At 46.0% G+C, this 21,371-nt stretch overlaps 2 protein-coding genes across 2 annotated transcripts in view; both read left to right on the top strand.

Annotated features, from left to right (window-relative positions):
* Window positions 1-21,371, top strand: part of LOC148111769 (uncharacterized) — a 332,684-nt gene that overhangs the window by 213,277 nt on the left and 98,036 nt on the right. The gene's annotated exons all lie outside the window — the stretch shown is intronic.
* Window positions 1-21,371, top strand: part of GPSM1 (G protein signaling modulator 1) — a 120,682-nt gene that overhangs the window by 91,399 nt on the left and 7,912 nt on the right. The window contains 1 exon segment of the mRNA XM_060685037.2: window positions 17,852-18,005. Coding sequence (XP_060541020.2) covers window positions 17,852-18,005 — 154 coding nt within the window.

Below are 21,371 nucleotides of genomic sequence, written 5' to 3'. Positions count from 1 at the left end.
AGCACCTCTTCTCCCTCTTCCCTCCCGGCCCCCTCTCAATTGGTCACTATTTTTAATTCTTCTTCCCCAGGTAATCAAGTCTAATTTAAAACAAAAAAAAATTACCTCTCTGCCTTTGATGAAGGTCCTTGGCCTCTTAAGCACGAAAGCCTCAGTAGGATTGGACGATGTTCCTGAGCGATCTGGCCTTACCCTGTTTAATTGGGAAAGTGATTCAAGAATATTTACCCGAGATGGTCAAAAGACGGCTGTGTATTTTGCTGGTGTCCAGGAGTTATGTGCAAATAAATGCCGTAGCAAACACGGAGTTTTGTAGGACGATCCCCTGAGATTTTCATAGAAATTCTGAATTTGATCTTTTCATGCCAAGGAAATTCATCCATCACCTGAAGCCTGAACCACTGAGCTTAATGACACATGAACCAAGAGAAGAGAGGAGAGGAGAGGAGAGGAGAGGAGAGGAGAGGAGAGGAGGGGAGGGGAGGGGAGGGGAGGGGAAGGGAAGGGAAGGGACTTTGGAGGTCTTCTAGTCCAGCCCCCTGCTCAAGCAGGAGAACCTATATCATATTAGATAAGTGACTGTCTAATCTCTTCTTAAAAAACTCCAGTGATGGAGCGCCCATGATTTCTGGTGGCAAGCTGTTCCACTGGTTAATTGTCCTCATTGTTAGGAAGTTCCTCCTTAATTCCAGGTTGCTTCTCTCTTTGATTTAGTTTCCAACCATTATTTCTTGTCCTGCCCTCTGGTGCTTTGGAAAATAATTTGACCTCCCCCCCCTCTTCTTTATTTTATTTATTTTATTTTATTTTTGATTTATATGCCGCCCTTCTCCGGAGACTCAGGGCGGCTTACAATGCGTTAAGCATTTGTGGCAGCCTCTGAAATTTTGAGGGTTACAGGTAGTTCTCAACTTACAACAGTTCATTTAATGACCGTTTGAAGTTAAAACATCACTGAAAAAAGTGACTTATGACTGTTTTTCACACTTACAACCATTGCCACGTTCCCATAGTCACGTGATTAAAATTCAGGCACTCGGCAACTGAGTCATATTTATGACGGACGCAATATCCCAGAGACACACGACCTTCTGGAAAACAATGTCAACGGGGAAGCTAGGTTCGCTTAACAACCAGGTTACTAACTGCAGTGATTCCCTTAACAACTGTGGCAAGAGAAGTCGTAAAATGGGTCAAAACTCACTTAACGAATGTCTCACTTAGCGAAATAAATTTGGGGTTCAGTTGTGGTCATAAGTCAAGGACTCCCTGTATTTCTTTGAGCATTGCTTGTTATGCATAACACACGAATTGAGGATGGCGTGTCTCGAGTGTACCCAGTCAATGTTGGTTTGTCGATATATGGTTTGTGACAAGGTGCTGTGTATCCAGGCAGTTATTCAGCAGACCACGATTCAAACAAACCCTGGCTTCCTGCAGTGAGTGAATCCGGGCTCTGTCCTAGCTCTTCCCTACCCAATGAAGATCAAGGGAGGTACTACTACCACTCTATAAAGCAGTGTTTCTCAACCTTGGCCGCTGGACGATGTGTGGACTTCAACTCCCAGAATTCCCCAGCCAGCAGAGCTGGCTGGGGAATTCTGGGAATTGAAGTCCACACATCGTCCAGCGGCCAAGGTTGAGAAACACTGCTATAAAGCCTTAGTAAGACCACATCTGGAATCCTGCATCCAGTTTTGATCACCACACTATAAAAAAAGAGGCTGAGACTCTAGAAAGAGTGCAGAGAAGAGCAACCAGGATGATGAGGGGCCTGGAGGCTAAAACATACGATGAACGCAGTGGTGAAATCCAAATTTTTTTACTACTGGTTCTGTGGGCAGGGTAGGGCGGGGCTTGGTGAGCGTGGCTTGGTGGGCGTGGCAGGGGAAGGATATTGCAAAATCCCCATTCCCACCCCACTCCTGGAGGAATGATATTGCAAAATCCCCATTCCCACCCCACTTCTGGAGGAAGGATATTGCAAAATCTCTCTTTTAAAAAAAAATATTAATATTTATTTATTTATTTATTTATTATTCGAATTTCTATACCGCCCTTCTCCTTTCGGACTCAGGGCGGTGAACAGCCAAAATAAAAACATTTATACATAAATACAATTAAAAATAGATTTAAAATAATTAAATTTGGCCCATAGTTTAAAATTTATCAATTTAAAATCCATATCAAAATTTTAAAAATATATATATATTCTATACACCAATAAAATATACAATCCTGCCACCATGGTATAATGTGATAACATTGTCCATAAATATAAAGTCATTCCTTTATACATACATATTTGCTATCATATATATACATCATCATATATCTATTCTATCCCAGCTTTTCTGGACCCAATCGTACCATAATTTCCAACTGTTATAAAATTCTGAATCTTTTTTACCATTGATCAATCTAGTTAATCTATCTGATTCTGCACACTTATTGATTTTATATATTATTTTCAAATCCATCGTTAAGTAGTGATTTTTCCACTCCTGCGCATACGCTAATCTTGCTGCAGTAATAATGTGAATCAACAAGAACCATATATCTAATTTAACATTCAAAGGTTTTGCCCCCAATAGGAAAATCTCGGGGCTCTATTACACATTAATCTGTGTAATTTCCAAAATCCATTGCCGTATTTTTTTCCAGTATTTAACCGCCTGCAGGCGGTTATTGCAAAATCTCCATTCCCACCCCACTTCTGGAGCCAGCCAGAGGTGGTATTTGCTGGTTCTCTGAACAACTCAAACTTTCTGCTACCGGTTCTCCAGAACCTGTCAGAACCTGCTGGATTTCACCCATGGATGAACAGTTGCAGGAACTGGGCCTGGCTAGTCTAGTGAAGAGAAGGACCAGGGGAGACAGGATAGCATCTTCCAATATTTGAGGGGCTGCCACAGAGAGGAAGAAGGGGGTCAAGCTATTTTCCAAAGCACCTGAAGGCCAGACAAGGAACAATGGATGGAAACAGACCAAGTAGAGATTCAACCTGGATATAAGGAGAATTTCTGACAGTGAGAACCATCAACTCAATGGAACAGAAGTTGCCTTCAGAAGTTGTGGGAGCTTCATCACTGGAGGCTTTCAAGAAGAGCCTGGGCTGACAATCTATCAGAAATGGTGTAGGGTCTCCTATTTGGGTTTGATGGGGTTGGACTAGATGACCTCCAAGGTCCCTTCCAACTGTGTGTAACCTGTGTGTGCAGTCTAGCTCTGCTCAATGTTGGGCTTGAATTGGCAAAGACGTTGCCTCTGAAGAAAACCTCTTTTTGAAGGCCGGCGTTCTTCTCTTTTGGCCTCCTGAAAGGAAGCCAAAGATCCTTCAGCAGTGGGTGTGAAATTGAAGGCTTCCCTCGGCCTAATTGAAGGAATTGCCGTTTTTCACATTCCAGGAAAATAGCTGAGCTCCACCCTTCTTGCATTTTTTTTTCTTTTCTTTCCTTCTTCAATGACTGCGGTACCATCTGCTATGCCTGGCACTACGAGCGTAGGTGGCAGGGCCCTCTTTAAACTGCCCACCTCATCATGCCAGGGTCAAGATCTCTGGCTGGGTTGAAGGAGAACGTGGCTCCCTTGCCACGGCATCTGTGCCCGTTTTCCTTGGCTTAAAAAAGCCTCTGCAGCTGGGCCAAATCTTGGAAATGAGTCCCGTCCAAATTGAGAGCAGCCTCTTCGCTCCGGTGACGTTTTTTTGTCTTGTGAGAAGGACACAAACTGTAACTCTGCCATCTTGGGATGGGCAGCTGTATAAAATGGATGAGTAAATATGTATAAAATAACACAGCGCCCAGAGCTTCCTCTGTTGCCTTAACAGAGGGATTGACTCAGGATCCTTATTTATTTATTTATTTGTTTTAATTTGATTTATATGCCGCCCTTCTCCGGAGACTCAGGGCGGCTTACAATGCGCTAAGCAATAGCCTTCATCCTTTTGTATATTTATACAAAGTCAGCTTATTGCTCCCACAAACTGGGTCCTCAATTTACCTACCTTAGAAAGGATGGAAGGCTGAGTCAACCTTGACCCTGGCGAGATTCGAACCTGCAGTACTTGCAGGCAGCTGGTCTTAATAACAGGGTGCTTTAGACCACTGTACTACCAAGGCTCTTAAACCAAATTTATTGGTTTGATTTACATGCCGCCCTTCTCCGGAGACTCAGGGCGGCTTACGATGCGTTAAGCAATAGCCTTCATCCTTTTGTATATACCTGCTTAGTAGGGCTTTCGGCCCCCCCTTCCTAAGCGGTGTTTTTTTTTATACAAAGTCAGCTTATTGCCCCCACAATCCGGGTCCTCATTTTACCTACCTCGGAAGGATGGAAGGCTGAGTCAACCTTGAGCCTGGTGAGATTTGAACTCGCAGTAATTGCAGGCAGCTGGCAGCTAAGTGCTACTTAACAGCAGTTTAGTCTGCTGCGCCACCAAGGCTCTTGTTAATTCCACTCTATAAAGCCTTAGGAAGGCCATACTTGGAATCCTGAGTCCAGTTTTGGTCACCACACTATAAAAAAAGATGTGGAGACTCTAGAAAAAGTGCAGAGAAGAGCAACCAAGGTGATTAGGGGGCTGGAGGCTCAAACATACGATGAACGGTTGCAGGAACTGGGCCTGGCTAGTCTAGTGAAGAGAAGGACCAGGGGAGACAGGAGAGCATCTTCCAATATTTGAGGGGCTGCCACAGAGAGGAGGGGGCCAAGCTATTCTCCAAAGCACCCGAAGGCCAGACAAGGAACAATGGATGGAAACTGAATAAGGAGAGATTCAACCTGGAAATAAGGAGAAATTTCCTGACAGTGAGAACAATCAACCCATGGAACTAAAAGTTGCCTTCGGAAGTTGTGGGAGCTTCATCCCTGGAAGCTTTCAAGAAGAGACCAGACTGCCATCTGTCAGAAATGGTGTAGGGTCTCCTGCTTGGGTGTGTGGGTTGGACTAGATGACCTCCAAGGTCCCTCCCAACTCTGTTCTTCTGTATTCTATTCTGTATTCCTGCTAGATATTTGGTGGGTGGGTTGGTATTGCGTTTCAATTGGGTGGTCTTTTTTTGGCCACAAAGAACTGGATGGGATATCCTACAGCCTGCTTCCTCACAGGGAGGGAATCAAAAAAAAAAAATCATGATGATAACCAGAGATATCCTTGTCCTGAAACTGTTTTCCATTGTCACCCCTAAAGCAGAAAAAGTACTTCCCCGAATTTTAAATCATATTTTCCTTTGGAGGGGAATTTTCTATGGGGGAAACCTTTGAGTATCAGGCGGTCTCTGTACTCTGCTGCTTCTCCCAAAAGTAAGACAATGGGGCCTCCCAGGATATTGTCAGACCACAATTCCCCGCATCCCTAGCATGATAGGGGATGCTGGGATTTGTAGTTCAGCTATGGACTAGGGCAGTGTTCCTCAACCTTGGTAGCTTGAAGATGGGTGGACTTCGACTCCCAGAATCCCCCAGCCAGCAACGCTGGCTGGGGGATTCTGGGAGTCGAAGTCCACCCATCTTCAAGCTTCCAAGGTTGAGAAACACTGGACTAGGGAGTGATGAAAGATTTCTGCTGAAGGAATTAAGAGAATAACAGAATAAGAAAATTGGAAGGACCTTGGAGATCTTCTAGTCCAACCCCCTGCCGAAGCAGGAGACCCTACACTATTTACACAAATTGCTGTCCAATCTCTTCTTGAAAAGAGCCTTGGTAGTACAGTGGTCTAAGGCACCCTGTTATTAAGCTGGTTATTAAGACCAGCTGCCTGCAATTACTGCAGGGTTCGAATCTCGCCAAGGCTCAAGGTCGACTCAGCCTTCCATCCTTTCTAAGGTAGGTAAAATGAGGACCCAGATTGTGGGGGCAATAAGCTGACTTTGTATAAATATACAAAAGGATGAAGGCTATTGCTTAGCGCATTGTAAGCCGCCCTGAGTCTCTGGAGAAGGGCGGCATATAAATCAAATTAAAAAAAAACAAAAAAACCCTCCAGCGATGGAGCTGCCACAACTTCTAGTGGCATGCTGTTCCATGGATCAATCATTCTCACGGTCAGGAAATTGATCTTCAATTCTAAGCCCTACTAAGCAGGTATATACAAAAGTATGAAGGCTATTGCTTAATGCATTGTAAGCCGCCCCGAGTCTCCGGAGAAGGGCGGCATATAAATCGAACCAATAAATGTGGGGGCTCCTGCCCTATGGAATGAGCTGCCCCCCGGACATAAGGAGGATCCCCGATCTCCGTATCTTCCATCGTGCGCTAAAGACTTTATTGTTTCAGCAAGCCGGCCTGACCGAATGAATTAACTTAAGTGGGTTTTAATGGTTTTAAAGGGGTTTTAGCTAGAGGTTTTAAATACCAGCCAATGCTTTAAATTATTTTAAATTGTTTTTAATTTTTGTGCTGGTATCATTTTATTATGGCTGTACATCGCCCTGAGTCCTTCGGGAGAAGGACGGTATAGAAATGTAATAAATAATAATAATAATAATAATAATAATAATAATAATAATAATAATAATAATAATAATGTTATAATAACTTGCAAATTGAAGTTGAGCGATTGTGGAAAAAGAAATCGTGTGTTGTCCCGATTGTAATTGGAGCCCTTGGAGCAATACCCAAAGGGCTACCCCGCTATTTAGAAATCCTAAATTTGCCGGACTTGAACATTTTGACTCTCCAAAAAACCACCTTACTCGGAACAGCTTACATCCTCCGACGATACCTTAACAGTTCCTAGGTCCTTGGTTAGGACTCGAGCTGCTGAGCTGTTAACCAGCCTCAAAGGCTGTGAATCTCACTAAAGATTAACCAATAATAATAATAATATGAGCCTTGGTAGTACAGTGGTCTAAAGCACCCTGTTATTAAGACCAGCTGTCTGCAATTACTGTAGGTTCAAATCTCACCAGGCTCAAGGTTGACTCATCCTTCCATCCTTTCTAAGGTAGGTGAAATGAGGACCCAGTTTGTGGGGGCAATAAGCTGACTTTGTATAAATATACAAAAGGATGAAGGCTATTGCTTAGTGCATTGTAAGCCGCCTTGAGTCTCCGGAGAAGGGCGGCATATAAATCAAATTATAGATAGATAGATAGATAGATAGATAGATAGATAGATAGATAGATAGATAGATAGATAGATAGATAAATAAATGATCTTCCACCCAGTTACTTGTTGTCCAAAAATAGAATACAATTAGGGAAGGGACCTTGGAGGTCTTCTAGTCCAATCCCTTGCTTGAATGGCTGGCCAGTCTCTTCTTGAAAACCTCCACTGATGGAGCCCCCCACAACTTCTAGTGGCAAGCCGTTCCATGGATCAAATCATCCTCACCATCCAGAAATCCTCTTTTCATCTGGGATCTTCCTAAGGAAGCCGGAGTTGTCCTCCTCCACACACACACACACCCCACACACCCACAAAAAAGGGGGGCAGGATTTAGAGAGCTCTTGGCTCTCCCTTCTGAGCAGCCCCCTTCTCTCCCCCCCCTCCCCAACTCCAGAGCAAGCAGAGCGGCGTCCCCGGCACATTACTCCGGCTCGCCGGGGCGGGGCTGCTCCCGGCTGCTCGGAGCGGAGGAAGAGGGGACGGAGGAGGATGAGCCGGGCCGGGTGAGTAAGCCGGCTGGGGCTTCGGGAAGCGCCGAGCGAGAAGGAGCAGCTCCGCAGCTGGAAGCCGGCGGCTGCAGCTGGGGGTTCCTGCGCGGGGTTGCTTTTGCAAGCGGGCGCCCGCGGGCGGGTGGGGGACTCGCCAGAACGGGCAAGTTGGAGCAAAGTTTTGCGTGTTTTGTGTTAGCCCCGCTTTCTTCAACCGCGGAGGGGGTGCTTTCCATCAACCAGCAGTAACATGGAAATGAAATAAGGTAGAGATTCTTTTTACAAGGCAAGAATGGTAGAAAGATGTGAAATGTAACATATAAGAATGGATGAGTGATAGATTCAGGAGGTGGGAGTGAATGTTCTAAATAAAAGGTAGCTTAAATCTTAAAATACTTGAAATAAGGTAGAGATTTTTTTACAAGACAATGGTAGAAATATGTGAAATATAATGAGTATTGGATAGATTCAGGAGGTGGAAGTGAATGTTGTAAATAAAAGTTAGCTTAAATCTTAAAATACTTGAAATGAAATAAGGTAGAGATTTTTTTACAAGACAAGAATGGTAGAAATATGTGAAATATAACATAGAATGGATGAGTATTGGATAGATTCAGGAGGTGGGGATGAATGTTCTAAATAAAAATTAGCTTAAATCTTAAAATACTTGAAATGAAATAAGGTAGAGATTTTTTACAAGACAAGAATGGTAGAAATATGTGAAATATAACATAGAATGGATGAGTATTGGATAGATTCAGGAGGTGGGGATGAATGTTCTAAATAAAAATTAGCTTAAATCTTAAAATTGTAAGACCACTGTACTTGATAATACAGTGGTCTAAGCACCCTGTTATTAACACAGCTGCCTGCAATTAGTGCTGGTTCGAATCTCTCCAAGGCTCAAGGTTGACTCAGCCTTCCATCCTTTCTAAGGTAGGTCAATTGACGACCCAGTTGTGGGGGCAATAAGCTGACTTTGTATAAAATATACAAAAGTATGAAGGCTATTGCTTAGCACATTGTAAGCCACCCTGAGTCTCCGGAGAAGGGCGGCATATAAATCAAATTAAAAAAAAATAATACTTGAAATAAGGTGGAGATTTTTTTACAAGAATGGTAGAAATATGTGAAATGTAACATATAAGAATGGATGAGTATTGGATAGATTCAGGAGGTGGGGATGAATGTTCTAAATAAAAATTAGCTTAAATCTTAAAAATACTTGGAATGATAACGAGGGAAGACATAGTCATAGTCAAATAAATGATTCATGAGGATAAGGATATATATTTATTTATTTGTTCAACTTGTATGCCGCCTTTCTCCGAAGACTATATATATATTAGGTCGATGATAAGGTAAACTGTCAATTGTAAGCTATGAATTTGGGAAAGGATGCACAAAAGGCTTGGAACCAACCTGTGACAGGCTGTTTGCCATTGAAGATGGTTTTATGTATGTTTCTTTAAAAATAAAAAACTTTTTTCCAAAAAAAAAAAAAAAAAAACAAGCAGTAACAGCGTTGGAAGGGACCTTGGAGGTCATCTAGTCCAACCCCCTGCTCACGCAGGAGAGCTGTTCTAGGGATTCGAACCGCCAAACTGCCAACCTTTGCTCAAAAGGTTGCTCAAAAGCCACGATGCTCAAGCCACGATGCTCAAAAGCCAAGCAGTGGCATCTCGGCTTAAAGGAGAAGCGTGGAAGCCCGAGGGGGTGGGGGCGGGCTCCAGTGTGGCTTTTCCACATTTCCTGCATGGGCATAAAAACCCACCCTGGGAATTTTGCCATGGGCGCCTTCACGGCTGTTTCCCAGCTGATTTCTCTCCCCCCACTCCATCTCCAAGGTGGTTTAAACTAACCCAGGTTTAATCTAGCTTGCTTCGCTACAATAGAAAGTCTTGCGGAGTTGGTGGGATCTATCTGCCCTTTTCCAGCTGCTGGGAAGCCGCTTTCGACGCGCTGCCGTAGGGATGCTGAGGGCTCCTTGGTCCTTTTCCAGAAGAGCCAGCTCTCGATCTGCCTACCTAGAGCGTTGCTTTCTCAATCTATAGCAGCTTCCGTTATTTATTTTTATTTATTCAATGCATTTGCCAGCGTGGGAGACTTTTTAAAGTTTTTTTTTTCTGGGTGCCACTCAAGGTGCTGGCTGTCACTTTTAAAAGCCTCACCTGGCACAGGTGCTGTACTCTCTTGGGAAGCACCTTTCTCTAATATCCATCCCGCCAGGTCAAACAGGGTGGGCATGGGCTTACTTAGCCCCTTCCCCTATAAATATTGCCATCGGGTGGAAGATAGGAAGGGTAGCCTTTTTGGTGGTAGCCCCTCCCTTGGTCCTGGTTGATTCCATGCCATCCACTCTGCCCCCCTGAAGTGTGGCAGGGCTCGGCTCACCTCCCGTAAAGCTTGGGAAAATCCGTGCCAAGGATGAAGGCAAATTAGAAGATTGACTTGGCACCCAGTTTTTGTAACTTTTAACTTTTTTAATGCAGAGGTCTTCAAACTTGGCGGCTTTAAGACTTGTGGACTTCAGCGCCCAGAATTCCAAGTTTGAAGACCTCTGTTTTAATGTGTTTAGTTTTGTAGTTTTAATATCGTTTTATATGTCGTTGGGAGCCAGCCAAAATTAGTTCAAAGATGGGCGGTTAAGTGTGTGTGTATGTAAGAGAGGGGGGGGAGGAAGGGAACGGGGAAGGGGAGGAAGAAAGGAGAGGAAAGGAAAGGAAGGGAAGGGGAAGGGTAGGGTGGCTGGTGGCTCAGCAGACTGATAGCATTGTGATTAAGTAGCACCAGCTATCTGCAATTACTGTAAGTTCGAATCCCACCAGGCTCAAGGTTGACTCAGCCTTCCATCCTTTCTAAGGTAGGCAAAATGAGGACCTGGATTGTGGGGGCAATAAGCTGACTTTGTATAAATATACAAAAGGATGAAGGCTATTGCTTAACGCATTGTAAGCCACCCCGAGTCTCCAGAGAAGGGCGGCATATAAATCAAATTAAAAAAAAAAAAAGGAAAGGAAAGAATAGGAAAAGAAAAAGGAAGGGAAGGAAAAAGGAAAGGAAAAAAAAGAAAAAGACTGCCAGTAAGTAATTCTGGGAGCATGCTGGCTGGAGAAAATAATTCTGGCAATTATCCACATAATGTAAACTTAGTAAACATTGAGAAACAACGGCGGTAAAGAGATTACAAATTCTGTGCTGCAGAAGGTTTCTTTAAACAGTGGGTGGAGAGGCTAATTCGATGCAGCGGCTATTTCTCATGGCATCGGAAAATGGGAGTTTTCCATGGCTGGACTTTGTACAGTTTAATCTGGAGGAGGGAGGAGGGTTGAGCCCCGTTGTCCTTCAGTGACACCCAACTGTTGTTAAGATGCCGCTCAGCCCCTGGTGGACTCACAATACACCGATGGCTTCCCTTCTGCCTTTCTGACTCGCAACGTAAGTCCCCGCTTCGTGGTGGCGCGGTGGTCAGAATGCAGTATTGCAGGCTAATTCAGCTCACTGCCAGGAGTTCGATTCTGACCGGCTCGAGGTTAACTCAGCCTTCCGAGGTGGGTCAAATGAGGACCCAGATTGTTGGGGGCAAGAGGCTGACTCTGTAAACCGCTTAGAGAGGGCTGTAAAAGCACTGTAAAGCGGTATATAAGTCTAAGGGCTATTACTCTTTGTCTCTATGTCTGTCTGTCTATTATCTATCTATCTATCTATCTATCTATCCATCCATCCATCCATATCGATCTATCTACTTCTCTAACTGCTTAGAGAGGGCTGTAAAAGCACCGTGAAGCGGTATATAAATCTTAAGGGCTATTGCTATTTGTCTCTATGTCTATCTGTCTGTCTGTCTATCTATCTATCTATCTATCCATCCATCCATCCATCCATCCATCCATCCATCCATCCATCCATATCGATCTATCTACCTCTCTAACTGCTTAGAGGGGGCTGTAAAAGCACTATGAAGCGGTATATAAGTCTAAGGGCTATTGCTATTTGTCTCTGTGTCTATCTGTCTATTATCTATCTGTCTGTCTGTCTGTCTATCCATTCATCCATCCATCCATCTATCCATCCATCCATCCATCCATCCATCCATATCGATCTATCTACCTCTCTAACTGCTTAGAGGGGGCTGTAAAAGCACTATGAAGCGGTATATAAGTCTAAGGGCTCTGGCTATCTATCTCTATGTCTGTCTGTCTATTTCTCTAGCTCTATATCTATTTAAGAGCTATGGTGGCGCAGTGGTCAGAATGCAGTATTGCAGCCTAATTCTGCTCACTGCCAGGAGTTCGATTCTGACCGGCTCGAGGTTGACTCAGCCTTCTATCCTTCCGAGGTCAATAAAACCAGGACCCAGATTGCTGGGGGGGGGGGGCGGCGGCGATAGGCTGACTCTGTAAACTGCTTAGAGAGGGCTGTAAAAGCACTGTGAAGCGGTATATTAAGTGCTATTGTCTTCTGCTTCAATTTGGCTCCTTCCCCACCTCCTGTGCCTTTAAGCTGATCTCGTTTTGGATACGGCCTTACCCCAAAAGACCCGTGTTCCAAAATAGCTTGGCTAACTCCCTTTTGCTCCATCCCACACACTTATCTTCCCCCAGTCCCCCCCGTGCCCACAACCTGTTCCAAAGGAGGCTAAACCTGCATCCTAATTTACTCTGCCTTCACTCGTTTTTGGGAGAGCGATCGATCCTGATTCTCTTCCTAACAGCAGGCGGGAAGGGAATGAAACTGGGAGAAATTCGCCAGCCTCTTCATGCAGACTGTGTGTATGTGTGTGTGTTAAAAGTCAGCTCAATTTGCTGTTGTGCAGGAGGACTTGGCAAAGAGAGCTTTTGTGCCAACCCGAAGGCAGGTGGGCAGTGGTCCTCCAGAAATCTGTGCATCCTTGAAGGGAGCCCAGCCCAAACACACACACTGAGCCAAAAGTGTAAACTCTTGGTTAAATTAGGGATTGCCAGGAGGCAGATGACTGTGGCCGGTTGCTCTGCCGTTGGCATCGACGGCCACCTTCTCCTAAAGCCATGGGATGAAATGGCATCAGTTTTGTGAGCTTTGAATCCAGTGGGTTGGTCAGAAAGGGTGAGACCTCCTGAGTTTTTTTGCTGTGGCAGATTAACACACCTTCTGCCCTCTACAACAGTGATGGCTAACCTTTTTGCCATCGCATGCCAGGAATGGGGGGGGCGCATGTGCATGCGCCCATACCCATAATTCTATGCACCCCGCGCATGCACGCGTGACCCCCCCCGCTCCCCCGCTCCTGGCACGCAATGGCATAATAGGCCCATTTTTTGCTCTCTCCAGCCTCCAGAGCCTTTCTAGGAGTCTGGGGAGGGCAAAAACGGCCTCCCCCCCCCTCCCGAGGCTCTCCGGAGGCCGAAAACAGCCTGTTTGCCAACTTCCGGTGGGACCGGAAATCCCGTTTCTGGTGGGACCAGAAGATGGCAAACAGGCCTTTTTTGGCCTCGGGGGTGGGTGGGCGGGAAAAGCTGTTTTTGCCCTCCCCAGACTCCTAGAAAGGCTCTGGAGGCTGGGGAGAGAGAAAAACAGCCCTTTCCCACCACCCCACCAGGCCCTCTGGAAGCAGGAAACAGGCTGTTTCCCTACTTCTGGTGGGCCCAGAAGGCCCAAAAACCAGCTGGCTGGCACGCACATGCACACCGGAGCCCACCAATATGGCTACACATGCCACCTGTGACACGCGTGCCATAGGTTCGCCATCACGGCTCTACAAGAAGCATTAAGTGGTTGTGGGCTAGGCTGGAAGAATCCCCAGAGATAAAACAAGGACTAATAATTCTGCAAGGCTGCTCAGAGAAAACACAAAGCATGAAATCACCAGGCGTCGAGGAACATGGATGTGCGCCCATGTGCGCCCATGTGCACTCGCTCTTCTGACTCTTGTTTATTACCGATCGCACCTTTGTCAGGTGCGTCTGACACCTTTGAGTCTTGCAGCCTCAGCGATTGTAAGTGGCGTGGACTTCAACTCCCAGAATTCCCCAGCCTGCATTCTGGATGGGAGTTGAAATCCACCCATCTTAAAGCAGCCAGGATTGCAAAAACGGGACATGGACCTCCTTATCCGACAGACCTTGTATTGCTTGATTCTGTGATGCTTGCCAATTCCCAGTGTCTTATTTTTGAGAATCAGGTTGAGAAACGGGGTCTTAGAGGAACGACACCCTTGTGAGGTAGGCTGGGCTGAGACAAGCGACTGAAGCAGGGTTCTCCAGGAAGCTTCTGCGGTTGAAGGGTGCGGGACTGGAACCTGATTCTCCCCATTCCTCACCCAGAGCTTCCCTGCTGGAACATTGTATGATCAGGCTGCTATAGGCTAACAGGCTAGACAAGGAGCTGACCACAACCTGTCCCAGGTCAGAAGCACCTGAAGAACAAATGCTGTTTTTCTGGAGGGTTTCTTTCTTTCTCTTTTTTTTGCTGGCAGGAAAATTCTGGAGTTGAAAACCGCAGGCCTTAAAATTGTCGAGAAACACTGGTTGACTGTCAGACTTAGATGCTATCTCAAAATTAAATGAATTTCCAAACTGCCAATCTTTAAGGAAATCTTTTCTTTAATTGAGCACAGCAACCAGATCATGACTCGATGCGGACAAGACTGACCTTTTGCCCCCCCAATCCCTCCCTTTCCGATCCCCAAATCTCTGCTTCTCATTGGCTATCTTCCAAGTCATTCTCCAGACTTCTTGTCTCGTCATTTCCCAGGAATGTCTCCCCGTCCTCATTTCCACGACAACCCGACGTCAAAGGGATTTAGCAGGCAAAAGTTCAGAGCTTATCTCTCTCCTCTGCTCTCTATGCCAGCGTTGAGGTGCTGACATCGACAATTCGACAGCTTCAACTTCAGAAGTTGTAGGGGCTTCATCATGGGAAGAAAAGACTGGACAGCCGATTGTCTGAGATGGTATAGGGCAGTGGTCGGCAACCCGCAGCTCTGGAGCTGCATGGGGCTCTTTCATCCCTCTGCTGCGGCTCCCTGTCGCTGGTCGGCTCCACAGTTGACAGGGCTTTTGGTTAGGATAGGTAGAGGAAAAAGGACACCGTGCTAGGAGGAGACTCTATGGTGGGGGAACCGGACTTTCGATCGGCTCCAGAATTGAACGGAGGCTTCCGGTTAGGACCTTTGTGGCTCTAGTGTTTAAGGTTGCTAAACCCTGGTATAGGGCCATGATGGCGCGTGTGCCAGAGGTAGCACACAGTGCCTTCTCTGAAGACACGCGAACCGTCATCCCAGTTCAGCTCCGCTGCGCATGCATGTGTGCCTCCCACCCAGCTGGTCTTCGTGTCTCTGCTGTGCATGCGGGGGGTAGGGTGCGTGCAGTGGGCCACGCACACATGCAGGGGCATGCGGAGGGCATGCGGGGGTGCTCGCGTATGTGCAGGGGACGCATGCAGGGGGCGTGCATCAGTGGTGAAATCCTACCGGTTCGCACCAGTTCAGGTGAACCGGTAGTGATAAAAGCTACTGGTTGGTCCAAACCGGTATTTCCAACGATCAGCTGTGCCGTGCGATTTATATTCGCTAGAAAGCAGGAAATCCTGCTTTCTAGCAAATCTAAATCGCGTGGCACAGCTGTTTCCTGCACCCCTCGCTATTCTACTTACCTTCAAACGGCTCCTTTTTCCACCCGAAGCGTGTGTTTAGTGCGTTTACTTCACACGCGGTGGCGTCCCGCAGAGGATTTCACCACTGGCATGCATGCATGTGTGGGGAGCGGGGCGCATGCACAGGGGCCGTGCTCGCCTTGCCTTTTGGGGGTTTGAGTGCCCACGCTTGCGCTTTGGGCACTGGTCCGGAAAAGGTTAGCCTACACTGGTTATAGGGCAGTGATGGCTAACCTTTTTGCTGTCACGTGCCAGAAGCGGGGGGAGCACATGGGGGGGTCGTGCATGCGCGTGCCGACACCCATAATTCAAAGCCCCCCACAGCCCCGTGCATGTATGCATGACACCCCCCTCTGCCACCCGCTTTTGGCACATGATGGCCTAGTGGGACCAATAGGCCCGTTTTTCGCCCTCCCCAGGCTCCAGAGGCTTTCTAGGAACCTGTGGAGGGTGAAAATGGCTTTCCCCAACCCCCGGAGGGCCTCCAGAGGCTGGAAACAGCCCATTTCCCGACTTCTGGTGAGCCCGGAAGGTCCGAAAATCAGTTGGCTGGCATGCGCATGCAGGCTGGACCTGAAGTAGGGCAATGCTCGCGTGCCCACAGATATGGCTCCGCGTGTCACCTGTGGCAGACATGCCATAGGTTCGCCATCACAGTTATAGGGTCTCCTGCTTGAGCAGGGGGTTGGACTAGAAAACCTCGAGGGTCCCTTCCACCTCTGTTCTGTCTCTGACAGAGTTTGACTTAGAGTTTATGTTTACAGCACGGAATAGCTGTTGAGAATCAGAGCAAAGGTTTGTAAATATTGCTAATCTGGGCACACAGTTTAGAAATAATTTCGGCGAGCAAAGCCCCTTGGAACGGGCTGTCCTCCTTCTGCCTCTACAAGGCCAGGCTGTTTTTAAAATCGCAGCCAATAATTTTAGACTCTTATTTCTAAATACGACTTTTGGGAAGATGGACGCCCTGTCCCCACCTCAGCCCAGCCTTTCCGTGTCTTTGGGGTATTTCTGTTTCCTTGTCTTTCAACACCGTAAGGCGGAAAGCTAACTTTACATCATTGTGGAGACAACAAGCTAAGGTTTTGTGGGTTTTTTTGCAGCGGGAGCAGGGAGAGACAAGTTTTACTGTCAGGAACAGTATTTATAACCAGCAGGTGACATCGCTGTGAAACTCTCTATTGAAGGGAAACAGTTTAACTCTCTCCAGTGTGGAGTTTAACAGAAGCAGCCGAAAGAAACTCAGGCGTGGAAATCTTTATGAGTTGACAGCAGGGTGGATTTGATTTAAATCGACTCGATTTAAATCATAATTTTTAAAGAGCAGCTGTCATCTCTGCTACTCCTTTGACCCACCGTTGACTCACCGATAGTCCCAGTGTTGCAGAATATACAGCCTCGTGCTACATAACTAAGCTCCATTTCATGCTGAATAAACTAAATTATTTATGTATCTTAAATAGAAAACCATCTTACGATAGATTTTTACCCCCAAAGTTTTTTATTAAAATAAATTAAAAAAAAATCTGATTTAAATAAAAAAATCCGATTTAAATCAAAAAAATCCGATTTAAATAAAAAAAATCTGATTTTTTTTATTATTTTTTTTAAAAAATCATTGATTTTTATCCACCCTGGTTGACAGTATATATGTTGGGTATTTTTTTTTTAAATGCACATTTCTTTTCAGTGTCATGTATGTTTTGTGTTTTTTAGGGATTCTTTTTTTTAAGTTTTCAATTTTGGGGGGAGTTTTCCATTTTCACTTTTCTTTGAATGAAATAAATGTCGTTGGATTAAAAAGAAATAAGGCCGCGCTAGAAATTAAGGCTCCTTTAAGATCTTTTTCCGAGTTGGCGGAGGGGGAGAAATGCAACCTAGGGATAATGTTCAGGGATGGGCAACAGGCTTCGACTCAACCCTTCCAAGACCGAGTGGCTGTGGCTGCCGGCGTATAGCCAGCTGACGCCATCGCTGGTTATTGGGGGCGAATCATTGGCCCCCACGGAGAGCGCCCGCAACTTGGGGGCCTCCCATGTGACTCCTCTCCTGCGCGAGCTGCATTGGCTTCCGGTGGACTTCCGGGTGCGCTTCAAGGTGTTGGTGATCACCTTTAAAGCGCTCCATGGCTTAGGGCCGGGGTACTTACGGGACCGCCTTCTGCCACCCATTGCCTCCCACCGGCCAGTTCGCTCCCACAGAGAGGGCCTCCTCAGGGTGCCCCCAGGGGGAGAGCCTTCTCTGTGGTGGCACCTACCCTTTGGAACAATCTACCCCCAGAGATACGAGTGATCTCCGACCTCCAGACTTTTCGTCGGGCCCTAAAAACTTATTTTTTTCAGTTAGCCGGACTGTCCTGATTTTATGGTTGGTTTTAAAATTTGATATGGATTTTAAATTGATAAGTTTTAAATTACGGGCCAAATTTATTAATTATTTTAAATCTATTTTTAATTGTAATGTTATGTATAAATGTTTTTATTTTGGCTGTTTACCGCCCTGAGTCCGAAAGGAGAAGGGCGGTATAGAAGTTTGAATGAATGAATGAATGAATGAATGAATGAATGAATGAATGAATAAATAAATAAATATCAACGTCTCATGGCCATCATCATTGCAGAAAATCAAGCGAGGCCCTTCCAGCGAGGACTGCTTCTTTCACCTCCTGAGCAAATTCCAGAGCAATCGGATGGAAGACCAGAGGTGTCCTTTGGAGGACTCCCAGAGGGATGAAGCAGCAGCTACCCTTCTCCCTGCCCTGGAAGAAACACAGAGTAAGTAGGCCAACCTTAGTAAGTAAGAGTAAGTGGGCCAAGCAGTGAGGGGGATCTCGGAGTCTCAGTGGACAACCAGTTAAATAGGAGTGAGGAGTGTGCGGCGGCAGCCAAAAAAGCCAACACAATCCCAAATTGCATGAACAGAAGGATACAATCAAGATCGAGGGAGGTACTAATACCACTCTATAAAGCCTTAGTAAGGCCACACCTAGAGTACTGCCTCCAGTTTTGGTCACCACCCTATAAAAAAGATGTGGAGACTCTAGAAAGAGTGCAGAGAAGAGCAACCAGGATGATGAGGTGACTGGAGGCTAAAAGATATGATGAACGGTTGCAGGAACTGGGCCTGGCTAGCCTACTGAAGAGAAGGATCAGGATAGCAGTATTCCAATATTTGAGAGAGGAGGGGGTCAGACTGTTTTCCAAAGCACCCAAAGGCCAGACAAGGAACAATGGATGGAAACTGATCAAGGAGAGATTGAACCTGGAATTAAGGAGACATTTTCTGACAGTGAGAACAATCCACCAGTGGAACAGAAGTTGCCTTCAGAAGTTCTGGGAGCTTCATCACTGGAAGAGACTGGACTGCCATCTGTCAGAAATGGTGTAGGGTCTCCTGCTTGGGCAGAGGGTTGGACTAGATGACCTACAAGGTCCCTTCCAACTCTGTTAATATCTGGGCCGCCAGCTTCCCCAAGCCTTCCTTCATGTCCTGAGCTGGGTTGTTGTTGTACAGCTGCAACGCAACTTTTTAGGTGACACAATAATGACATGGCCAAGAAGCGTCCTTGTGATGGACAGGCGGAAATTCCCCCCCTTGGGGGAAAAGAGACGGGCACAGACTTTGGCCCAAGGAAGAGCCCTGCTGGCCTCTTGACAGCGCTTTGAGGTAAACCAAGTTGAGGAGCAAACATCACATGGATTTGAGGGACATTATAGTTATTGGAGACCCAGCAACAGACTCTTGAAAGTCTGCTCAGGTTCTCTCTGTCCCTTCTTACGTTAAATGAGAATCAAGGTGGAGTTACAGGTAGTTCTCAATTTAAGACTTATTTGTTTAGCAACCGTTTGAAATTACGTGTCAGGGTTCCAAGTAATACACCTATAGCAAAGGGAACTCCGAGGCAAGCAGTTTCCTCCAAGCAGACGTTTATTGGATGTATCATATTGGCACAAGCTGGCGAAAACCGACTCTAAAAGTCCCCGCGGTTTTCACCTCATTAAAAATAAGTTTTCCCCCCTTTTCCAAACAATCAGTCACATGGTCCAATCAAAGTACTGTCTGGTTGCTTGGAAACTTCACTCCTCCTCTCTTCAGCCACCTGTGGGAATGTCCTTGGTTCTCAGGGGAAACTATTTTGTTTTGGCTACCAAACCCCCAGAGATCTCTATTCCCCCCTCCCTCTCCCTCAGCACCATTGTGGCAGCACTGAAGCCTCCCCCCCCAAGATGGCCTTGGTCAGGCTAGCTTCAGAGTTGACATTACGACAGTGCTGAAAAATGGGATTTACTTATTAAATTTACTTAAACGGGCCTGGCTACTTACGGGACCGCCTTCTGCCACTGATAGCCTCCCACCGGCCAGTACGCTCCCACAGAGAGGGACTCCTCAGGGTGCCGTCGGCCAGACAATGTCGGCTGGCGACTCCCAGGAGGAGGGCCTTCTCTGTGGCAGCTCCTGCCCTCTGGAACGACCTGTCCCCGGAGATACGTAGGATCCCAGATCTCCGTGCTTTTCGCCGTGCCCTAAAAACCTTAAAACTTTTTTATTTCATCAAGCCGGGCTGGCTTAACAACCCCCTCCCCCTTAGATATTTTTAATTGTTAATTGATTTTACTTGGGGGTGTTTTAAATTTACTGGGCCAAAATTTGTTTAATTCTTTTTAAAATTTTAAATTTTGTATGTGATGTTTTTATTCTTGGCTGTTCACCGCCCTGAGTCCAGTGGGAGAAGGGTGGTATAAAAATCTAATATGTTTGTGAATCCGCTGGGGCTGGCAAAGACTGCATTTTAGATGATAAAACTGGTGATCCCCCAGCACTTTTAGGAGCACCAGTTTTTATTTGCTTTGAAGCCATTTTCTAAATTTCAAATTGCACTTTTTCCACAGCCAAATCAACAAGTCCAATAAGTCCAATTAGTTGTAAATATTATCCTTTGTAAAAAGTCAGTACTGAATTCTTTAATCTTTAAATCTTAATACTCCTGTAAAGTCCATTAATTTTGAACGGGGCTGCCAGCGTTAACGAGCACTTTCCTCTTAACTTTCACTTTCATACCCCTTTAAGGGTCTATAGATAGTTAGCATATGTTAGTATATGACTGTTAAATGCTACACCCTGTATTTTGCTCTGGGAAGTCGGGAGGGGGGAGGGTTGGGGAGGGAGAGGGGAGGGGGGATGGGAAAACATTTGTAAAATTTTTTTAAAACTTTTTATTAAAAAAAAAATCTAATAAAATAAATAAAAATAAATAAATCACCTTTCCCTGGAGTTGTGGCCTTTGCAGGGCCCCCACAGCCGTATGATGAAAATTTAGGTTCCTGGCAGCCTGCCTGCACTTACGACTGCAGGGTGTCAGGTTCCGATGTCATCTCAAATAAATTGCATTCTCAAACAATTAATCTTTGCTGAAATCTTCCATTTATTGAGTACGACAATCTGGCCCTGACTTCGTCGTAGCCGATACTAACCCTCTGACCCCAAATCCTTCCCTTTCCATTCCCCAATTCTCAGCGTCTCATTGGCCATCTTCCAAGTCAGTCTCCCCAGCTCCTGACTTCAACCCACAGGAATGTCCCCCCTCCCATCCCATCTCCTAGGGGATATTATCTACAGAGAAAATAAGTAGGTGAAAAGTCAACCCTCGTCTTCTCTTTATGGCAGCATTAGAATGCTGACACAGGAGCTCTGCAGTTCTCCCACCTATCTATCTCTCTTCCCCCCCCCCAATACACACCTGGCCCATGCAAAGCACCTCGCTCACCTTCAGCATTTTTCTCCAAGTACTGATGGGCACATCTAGCCTATGCAAGGTGCAGCCTTCTTACCGAGGCTGCCTCGTGCCATTCGAAGGAGTCTGTGGTGGCAGAGTGGTTAGAATCAGAAGTGGTATTCAGCAGGTTCTCACCAGTTCTGGAGAACCGGTAGTGGAAATTATGAGTAATTCGGAGAAGCGGTAAATACCATCTCTGACTGGCCCCGCTCCCATCTATTCTCTGCCTTCCAAGTCCCAGCTGATCAGGAGGAAATGGAGATTATGCAGTATCCTTCCCCTGCCACGCCCACCAAGCCACGCCCACCGAACTGGTAGTAAAAAAAAAATTGAATCCCACCCCTGGTTAGAATGCAGCACTGCAGGG

The sequence above is a fragment of the Pantherophis guttatus genome, chromosome 16 (assembly GCF_059756535.1).
Source record: "Pantherophis guttatus breed Tessera chromosome 16, ASM5975653v1, whole genome shotgun sequence".
In the NCBI taxonomy this organism is placed as follows: domain Eukaryota; kingdom Metazoa; phylum Chordata; class Lepidosauria; order Squamata; family Colubridae; genus Pantherophis; species Pantherophis guttatus.
Note: the sequence above shows the minus strand (reverse complement) of the source record. Positions and strands in the feature narration are given on the sequence as shown.